At 42.7% G+C, this 10,021-nt stretch overlaps 1 protein-coding gene across 4 annotated transcripts in view; it reads left to right on the plus strand.

Annotated features, from left to right (window-relative positions):
- Nucleotides 1-9,739, plus strand: part of PRPF18 (pre-mRNA processing factor 18) — a 51,422-nt gene extending 41,683 nt beyond the window's left edge. For 3 of the 4 annotated variants that reach the window (XM_042991094.1, XM_042991095.1, XM_042991096.1), the window contains one exon: nt 7,298-7,882. In XM_042991094.1, the coding sequence (XP_042847028.1) occupies nt 7,298-7,378 (81 nt within the window). In that variant the 3' untranslated portion in view covers nt 7,379-7,882. Of the gene's footprint in view, nt 1-7,297 lie in introns of all 4 variants that reach the window. The other variant, XM_007081238.2, reaches the window with a different exon arrangement.
- Nucleotides 9,740-10,021: the final 282 nt, after the last annotated feature.

Here is a 10,021-nt window from a genome sequence, read left to right on the forward strand (position 1 = left end):
TAGCATGAGTTATTTAGATGAATGCAATTTTAATGGTGTTCTCGTGTGAAAAGAATTCCGGTAAACAGTTTTTGAAGGATTGGTTTTTTTATGCTTAACTATGGGTGTTACTTGAAATTGTAGAGATTAACTTTTAATCATTAAGTACACATTTCTTTGAACATCACACTTGAGGTCAAATGAGTATTCCTTCAGTCCGAAGTCAGGATTCGTTTTTAACTTAATTTTCTCATGTAAATTCTTTCCTTTATTAGAACTTGGGCAGTTCGTTGCTAGAATTTTAAGTAGCTAGGTGGAAAATGGCACTCATCCCTTACTCTTGACATTCTCGGGCTGTATCACGAAGTGGCTCTGTGCTTTCATTTTCAAGGCTTTGTTCTTATAGCGTAGAATAGTGACAGGGACAGAATAATTTCATGAAGTGTCTTCTCTGTACATCGTACAAAGATTACTTAAAAGCAGCGACATTAAGTCCTAGTAACTAATGAGAGTTTTGTAAAAGAAAAGGCAAATCCAGCTAAAGAATTGTGATTGTAGTTTGGTTTGGTTTTAGAAAATTATTATTTTCTGCGATAAAAAAATTGCTAATTTTTTAGTGGATGCACATTGATATAATAATCGTTCATTGATTTATCTGGGTGTAAACTTTCATTTTGCAGGATTCATATCCTGTATCACATGCAGGTACTCCACACTGTACCTATATTGGGTGTGTGTGTGTGTGTGTGTGTGTGTGTGTATGTATATATATGTGTGTGTGTGTGTGTGTATATATATATATATATATATTTAATGTTTTATTTCGTTTTGAGAGAGAGAGAGAGAGAGTATGAATGAGCGGGGGAGGGGCAGAGAGAGAGGGGACAGAGAATCTGAAGCGGGCTCTGTGTTGACAGCAGCAAGCCTGATATGGGGCTCGAACTCACAAACTGTGAGATCTTGACCCGAGCTGGAGTTGGACCCACAACAGACTGAGCCTCCCAGATGCCTCTATATTTGGTATTTTTATACTTTATGTATAATATTCTATAATGCTTTAATTAGATTTTTTAAACATTGTGAAATATACATAAAATTTACTATATTAATCATTTATAAGTGTACAGTCCATTAATTTGTGTAGATATTTTCCTAGAAACATACTGATTTAAAAAAAAAAAACAGTTTGGTTGAATTTTTTGGGGGGGGGGGGAAGTTATTAAAGAGCCATTAATACAAACTGTAGAATCTGGAAAGGTCAAGATGTGGGGCTCTTTGGCACTTCTAAAAGTCCAGTCAATGGGATGGGGCTAAAAACGAGGAATAGTGGCTGAGAATTAGGATATGTAATCCAGAGGTTCCTTCTGCCTTACCCACGTGGGCCCTACTGCCCTTCTCCTCTAGCAGAAGACAAGTTAACCTTCTGAGGGATTTGTACTATTCAGGAAGGTTGACCTGCCATGGTGAAAACAGAATGCTGAAGTGAAAGCCTCTGTATTAACAGATGAGACCTGCAGTTCCTCCTCTCCCTGGGTTCCTGTGATGCTGGAAGCCTGCTCAGGAATTTAGAGGATTCTTCTCTGTGAACTGACTCAAGAGAACAGAGAAAACACTAACATTTAGTATTTCTCCAGTGACAAAACGAGATTGCTGCCGTATTGTACCCACATGAAGTTCTGTTCTTGACCAGCCCTGCCCATTCAGGGACTTTCCCTTAGCTCTCCAGTGCCTTGTTCATAAATACAAATGTTTATCAAGGACCTTCAGACATTTAGAGAAAGTTTACAGTGTGAAAGAGACCAAATTAGAAAACACATAGAAACACATAGAAAAAAAGGAATTCAGAGATAGAGCTATAGTATAAAGAACAGGAGAAAACAAAAACAAAAACCCTTCAATTAAAAGCTTAATTAATATCTTTAGGTAAGGCTGTAACCATGAAGTAAGATTATGCCACAAAGAAAAGTCAGAATCAGAATGACCTCTTAGAAATCAAACATTACAGGAGAAACGTAAAAGTTAAAAGAGAAGGATAAGAGAACAAGGGAATCAGTCTAGAGGATCACACTATTCAGGTTCCAGGAAAAAGTGAACAGAGAAATTCAGAGAAATCTGAATAATAGCAAATGAATAGGAAAGATCTCCCATCAGGGCCTAACACAGTAGAACCCTGGAAGGCTAACGATAAAGAAAAGACTTTAAACGCTTCTGGAGAAAAGAAACAGGTGGTTTACAAAGATTCGGGAATTAAAAAGCTGTTGCCCTTCTCATTAGCAGTACTGGAAGCTGGGAGACCGTGAAATAATACCTGGGTAACAGAAGGAAAATAGTTTTCAACTCAGTCGTATTCCTGTCTAAACTGGCAATTAAGTGTGAAGATGGGCTGAAGAAATTTTCAGACGAGTCTCAGAATGTTTTAAAAATGTGACCTCTCAAATACCCTTCCTTGGAATCATTATAACTAACATTTATTTAGTACCTACTGTGTGCTTCACTTCACTTGAGAGCAATAATATGAGGTTGATGGGATAATTTCTGTTTTACAAGTGGGGAAACGGGGCCATGGAGAAGTCAGTTCCCAAGGCCACACAGCTAGTAAGTGTTGGAGTTCGGGTTTGAACGTGGGTAATCCTCACTCCACTGTGTTGGATTGCCTCTGCTTGAGGATGTGCTCCACCAAGATGAGGGAGGGAGATAAAAAAGATCCAGGAAACCAGATCCAGCACAGGATTGGGGTGGAAGGAACTGCCCGGGTGAAGGGGAAGGCATGCTCTAGGATGGTCACGGTGCAAAGAGATCTGGAATTCATTTGTTCTAGGTTGGAACACCTAGAGGGCTCCAGGAGAAAAATGGAACAGATGTATTACCTGTTGTGTTCAGCCATTTTGAGTGTAGTTTCACTGTGGAAGAGTGAAATGGTGATACCTACATAAACAAGCAAAAAGATAGGGAAAGATAGGAAAGGACATACTGTCATAGTATACTCTGTGGCTCTGCTTTGAACAACATTTGGGTAGACATCTGCAGTAAATCCTGAATATTGCATTCACTAGTAATTGTATTTGGGGAAGATAGGAAAGAGAAAGTGTGTGTGTGTGTGTGTGTGTGTGTGTGTGTGTGTGTGTGTGTGTGTGTCTGTGTGTGTGTGTGTGTGTGTGTCTGTCTGTCTGTCTGTCTGTGAGGGGCCAGTGGGTGTGGTTTAAGGATTAACCGTACAGACAGAAAAAGTCAAGCACTGTCAGTATAGTGTTTAGAAAGATGGCAGTAAATACCGAAAGAAACACTTAAGAGATTTGAAATGATTATCTCTGGGGTGCTGGAATGGGGGGATTGGAAAGGGTGAGGCAGAGGACTGCCATTATTTAAGTAATATGTGACTTTAAGAAAATAATGATATATATACAAAACAAGGAGTTATTGCTTAGTCCATATCCTGTGTGCCGGCAAACCTTGATGGTTCTACATTCACAGTGTATCTGCAGTCTGTTCCCTTCTCACCACCGTCACTGCTGCCACCTGGGGTCAGCCACCGACGTCTCTTGTTTGGATTATTGCAGCGTCTCCTGCCTGGGCTCGGAGCTCCTACCCTTGCCCTTCCCCTTTTTTTCCTTTTAAGATTTTATTTTTAAGTAACCTCTACACCCAACACAAGGCTCGAACTCACGACCCTGAGATCAAGAGCTGCATGCTCCACTGACTGAGCCAGCCAGGCGCCCCGTATCTTTGCCCCTCTTCAGTATCTGCACAGCACCCAGAGTGATCCATTAAAGTATGAATCGGATTATGGCGCTGTCTTGCTCATAGCTCTGCGGTGGTTCCCCAGTTCATATGGAGTTAAAGCCAGAGTCCTTCTGGCCACGCCCCATATGCACACACACCTCTTCCCTGCTTTGTTTTTCTCCAGAGCATTTATCATAATCTCACATGAGGTGGTCTACATATTCGTTTTGTTTCTTGTCTGCGTTCCCTCATTGGAATATAATCTCAATGTGTGGGATTTTTTTCTGCTTTGTTCCCTGTGTTCTCTCAGCCTGGAACAGTGCTTGGCACCCTGTCGGTACTGAAAAAAGATTTATTAAATATATGTATTGCTTACATGGAAATAAAAATGATATTTAATAGCACCAGTTTTTAAGAAGCTCTTTGCAGTAAGCTAAAGTAAGCAGCTCATTGTCTTACTGGCTTAAGCATCCTCAGGTAATTTGAAACTGAAATCCTGAGGGATCTGGTTGAAAAGATTTGTTTCCATTTGGAAAATAACCATATGCTGTCCTGACATTACACCCCTTTAAAAATTTGTGCTGCATCCTATCAATCCCTATTGCAAAAATATATTGTAATGTTTCGTGGTAACTATTTATGACTCACACTGTTGAATTTCACAACCTTGTGGCAGCTAAGATTTCAGACAGGATACTGGTATTTATTTTTAAATCCTAGAATCTGTTTAGTGGGGTTAAATAAGCATCACAAATATCTTCTATAAGGAGCAAACAGCCAAGTTTCCATTTCTGACAAGAAAAACTACCTCCAGCAGTCCTGACACCAGTCTGCCTTTCATTTGCTCATAATAATTCTTGCCATGTTTCGTGGCTGACTGAGACTATTTGGATTTCATCAGGGTGTTCTTTCTTAGCCTTCTCTCTTCTCACCTATTTGTTCGGAAAAGTTAAGATGCCAGATTAGTGCTATCACATCTATTTCCATAGCTACAAATCACAATTCTGCACACACATGATGAGAATTCCCAGCAGGAGAAGCTGGACTGTGAGAGGGAATGGTCTTTAGCCTAAAGCAAATACCTGGTTAGCACAGGGGACAACAATGAGAAGACGTAAACGCGGAACAGAGCGAATTACATGGTCTGTCTGTGCACCGCCTGCAGGTGCCGTCTTGGATATTGGCTGAAAGATAACCTTCCAGACTCCTGGTTTTTAAGTCCCAGAATGTGGACGCTCTTTGAATCTACAGAAGGACCTTGAGTAAAATGTTTGAAAGTCATGAGTCTCTGATGTTGCATCTGATCGATTATAGTTCAGTTCATAGAAGGGAGTTCTATTGATTGGTGTTGTCTAGTTACTGTGGCCCTGAAGAGATTTTGCAGGGACTTTTTGTTGTTATTGCTTGTTTCGCTTTGCTTTTGGTGATGTCCCTGAGCTTGAACTTTGTTTGCATACTTACGTGATTACAGAGTAAGAGTTCTAAATGCTTGATGTTTTAGAGCCCTCTTACATCACCGTACGTTTCTAGGCACTGTTTTGCCCTTTCTCCTCAGACTGCCAGGGACGCCCTGTTGTGATTGTGTTGTGTGATGATAGCCACACATGGCTTTTCCTGCTAGCCGTGAAGCCCTGTCTCGTTGTGAGAGCTGATGATATTTCATCATATCATTTTGAGGAAAGAAAATGAATCCTGAGAGAAAACTAGTTAAGTATCAGGCAGTGTGCTGTATACACTTCCATATTCAGTATCGATAGAGCTCTGACCATAGTCTGCCTTTGGCCTGTGATAGGATCTCATTGTTCTTGTCAGTGTGGTAGGAACTGGGTGGTTTCAGTTCTTGTGAACCCAGGGTGAGAAACCTTAACATAATTTGTGCCCAAAGTTGCCTTGTGAGTCATTAAAATTAAGCACTGCTATTCTTGGTGGTGGTGGTTTATATATAGAATTCAATAAAACATTGGACAGAGCACCTCCTTGTAAGCAAGGAAGTTTATAGACTGGTAGGTGAAAGAGTTAATAGGATTCATTGCTGGTTTGCAAAGCTCTTCCCGGAATTGTTCCGGACACTGGAGAGGTCTATCGTGGCATGTTGCAGGTTTCTGTTCTTGTCCCTCTGCTGTGTGTGAACTTGGGTCATGACTTAGTGATTGCTCAGTGGAGGATGAGAAAGCTAAGAAGAATGACTAAAAACCAGATGCCAGCCAAGGATGTTGAAAGATCACAGATTGAAAGATGAGCTGAAAGAGACCAAATCAAATTTAATAGTGACAGTTCTTGTCATCCATTTAAAGTCACTGCAGAGTTACTGGCTGGTTGAGAACTGGCCTAACTGCAGAAGAGATAGAAGGCACTTGACATTTGTGAGGTCCTGACAATTCTGTGTATTGTAGTGGCCTGAAGAGAATCAAAGCATGGTAGCCGATGCCAGAACAGGGTCAGTGCAGGAGTACCTCTGCTGAATTCCGAAGGATCGGCCGAGTCATGTGTGGGATTTGTATTCTGTCGGCCGAGTCATGTGTGGGATTTGTATTCTGTTTTTTTGATGATATTAGAATGTTTTTATCGGCGTGCCTGCATAGCTCAGTTGGTTGAGTGTCTGACTCTTGGTTTCAGCTCGGGTCATGACCTCAGGGTCATGGGATCGAGCCCCATGTTGGGCTCCATGCTGTGTGTGGAGACTGCTTAAGATTCTCTCTCCCTCTCCCTTTCTCCCTCTCCCTCTCTTCTCCCCCACTTCTCACTCTCTCTCTAAAAAAAAAATCTTAAATACTTTTATCATGTAATATTTGGTATACACAAAAGAATACATGTAATACATAAGTTATGAAATAAATAATATCTAAAGGCCTTATTCCTAGCTTAAGAACTAGATCGTTGACTCTGTTTCCCTCCTCTACCCCAGAAGTAATTGTTACCCTGAATTTGTTTGTTGTTGCCTTGCTTTTTCAAAAGTAATTCCACCACGCTCTGTGTATATTTATAAGCAGTACCTTTTGTTTAACAGTTTTTCAGTTTCATTAAAATGACATTATACTTACGTAGATTTGCTGCTTGCTTTTCATATTCAGCGTTGTTTCTAAGGTGTATGTGTATCAGTTGTTCTCAATCAGAATCCCTCATCGACACAGTTCCCTCAGGCAGCACAGAAGATGATTTGTGACTCTTTTCTCATTTGTCACAAGGAATGTACATACACGCAGGACTTGTTAGATACAAAGGAGAGCTGCTGTCTCAGTACGTACAGGGGGTGCTTGAGCTGGGCTTACCTCTGCGGTGGAACCTGCTGGAATTCTAGCTAGCTCATTTTTACGTTGTCACATGTTCCTTTGGTGGCCATACTAGACCGTATTCACACATTCTCCTCTTGCGGACATTTGGGTTTCCAGCGCTCTGTTGTTACTACGAGCAGGTCTGTTGTGAAGGTGTTGTGCTTCTCTTGGGTGCACGTGAGCAAACATTTCTCTGTGTGTGCATCTGAGTGGTCTTGCTGGGGGCTGCTACACTGGAGTGGAGACACTGGTAAACCAGTGGGTACTGAGAAGGGCAATTAAGAATACTAGTTCATAACCAGTCCTTATTTTCCTTATTTGCTTAGGGTTTGAAGAGGTTAATGACCATCTGCCAGAAGCACTTCCCTACAGATCCATCAAAATGTGTGGAGTACAATGCGCTGTGAAATCTGTGTGTGGCGTATAAGTGACTAGAAACTGAAGTGAACGTGGGACAGACTTCTGGAATTACCAACAGGAATGAGGAGTTTCTTGAGTTTGAGTTCTACCTAATGCAGTCCTCTTGGTTTTAAGAAACAGCGTTGGCTCTCATATCACATCTGGCTGCAAACTGATTTTTGTGTCATTTACTTTAATCAAAAAATTAAGTTCTAAAGACTTTTCCTCGTAATTTAAATGTGTAGACAACTGTCACAGAAGGGGGTTTAAAATGACTTTTCCCCTCTAAACCTGAGAGTTGGCAGGTGATTATAAAGGAACATTTGAGGATGGACTTAATTATTTCTGTAAAATATGGTAATTTTCACATTGTCTTTTATGTAGTATTTATAAAAGATATTTTTGTATATTTCAATGAAAATATGGAACCATTTAATGAAACTTTATAGTCCTTAAATGTTGCTGAACTTTTGCCATCTTGCAGTAGAATTTGAATGTAAATGTTATCACTGTGGAGTGTTGTTTTCTGGCATTCAAGGCTTTTGCCTCGTAAGGAGTGTAAATCTTAATGTTCGTCATCACTTGGGACAGATAGAATTAATAGGAAATAGAAGTTTGAAAAAGATGGTATCCCAACAGGAGTTTAAATTACATAAACCCAGTGCATCAAGGTTCAAGGTGGGGAAATGGATTGTCAAGCCAGCCAAGGATGGGGACATTTTGATGCCCCTGGTTCTTCCCAGAATAGGCCTGCCTGCCCGTGTCACCGTCCCCGGGCCCGCGGTGGACTGCGGCTCCCAGCTGCCAGCTGCCCGGCAGAGGAGCGGGATTCTGGGACCCTTGTTACTGCCCGAGTCCTAGGTCACGGGTCTGACTTTCCTCAGATGAGGACTTCTGAAGCTCACGGTGTCCTACCCAGATCATGGTGATGAATGGCTATGCCGGGGCAGTCGAGAGGACTCCGTTCCCGGAGGAAGGTGGGTGAGGGGAACACACCTGACTTGGTGGAGTGGCGCCATCGGACGGCAGCCAGGTGGGGGCTCCCAAGCCACAACTTCCAAGCTGGAGATTCCAGCGCTCCGCCCCCCCGAGCGCGCCACCGTGGGCGAGTAACTTCATGTTCTCAGCCTCATTTTCCCTGTCTGCAGTGGTAGTTACTAAGCGTAGTGTATACCTCGGAGCGCCGTTGTGTTCAAGTGAAATAAAATGCTTAGCGCACTGCCTGGCGAATGAGACCTTCGTGAATATTGGTCGTTGCGTCCTGGTCGTTAGCGTGTAGCCAGAGTAGCTTTCGCGAGGCCTGCGTTGAGAGGCCGCGTGTGCTCACAGAAGGGTGGCGGCATAGCGGTGGTGGTGGCAGCGGCAGCCTTCGTAGCGGACACGTTCGTTAAGGTTCTGTGGCTCAGGCCTCCGTCCGGGCTCTGGGACCGCGCCCACCTTCCGCGGGTGCTCAGTTGAAAGGTGGGAGGATGCGGTAGGAGCCAGGGTCGGCGGAGCAGTAGAAGCGTGTAGATGCACACAGATGCGCCGTCCCCTCCTCTGGCCCCTTTGGGAAGGCTTGAAAGTCACTCCTGGTCGCCAGCGTATAGCCGTGCCTATCTGATCGTGTCTGCTGGATTTTTGCACGGGGGGCTGAAGCCCACTGCCCTGACTGAATCAGGCTTACTCCCTACCCCACTCCCCACTTTGGAAACCATTTCTTATGATCAGATTAATTAGAACTTACGGGAGCTTACTCTAGAGCAGATGAGAGACAGACTCTCAAAACATAGGACGCTAGTCTAGACTTCAGTTGTATCGTGTTGGGTAGGGCCTGTTGATAAATAGTGTTGCATGAACACTCCCCAGATTACTTTTCTTTATTCACGTCAGGCCACAGCACGGTAGTTCGTTAATTTCACGTTGTCTTCCCATTTGCTGCTAATATTTCCTCGTAAGGAAGAAACTATTATGTGACACCAGTACCTTCTAAAATTGATCAGTATGGGTAGAAGGCTTGAAAAAAAAAATGGTGACATTCTACAGTCCCGTGAATGTTAACCATTTTGGGCTTGGGTAGAGGGAAGCAGGTTCATAGAAAAGTTTTCCATTTCCCTGAAATTAAAGGTCTTCTGGTTAAGTGCAAATAATCATGTGGCTCTATAGAATAGTGACCTCCCGCGTTCTCCAAATCATGAAAGTTTTAGTTCAGATACTACATATTCTGGTTTTAGCTGTTTTTAAAACGATAAAGGCATCCTTTAAAAATCAATCACAGTCCTGAAGTAACTGTTCTTTCCCTTTCCTCATTATTGCCGGCCTAGATTCCTGTCAAAGGAGTTCTGTCTCTCTGGATTCAAATTTAATAAAATGCTGGCTTTCTCTCAGAAGTATTACTGCGTTTCTTGGGAATGTTCTTGCCAACTGTAAAGACCAAGCGGTGTTTTTCAGCATTGCAACACAGAGCCTGTGGCAGGGCTCTGCTTTCGGGCTTTGGGGAAAGTTAGGAAAATAAAGTTGAGGCCAAACATGATTGAGAGAGAATGAGGATGGTCCAGATCTCCAAAGAAGAAGGGGGAGGCCCCAAGAGACCAGGGCTACGAAGGCAGCTGTCCCTGGTCACAGAGCTTAGGGATTTGCTGCAGGCTCTGAACTCAGTGGGAATTTGGAGG

This window comes from Panthera tigris, chromosome B4 (assembly GCF_018350195.1).
Source record: "Panthera tigris isolate Pti1 chromosome B4, P.tigris_Pti1_mat1.1, whole genome shotgun sequence".
Taxonomy (NCBI): Eukaryota; Metazoa; Chordata; class Mammalia; order Carnivora; family Felidae; genus Panthera; species Panthera tigris.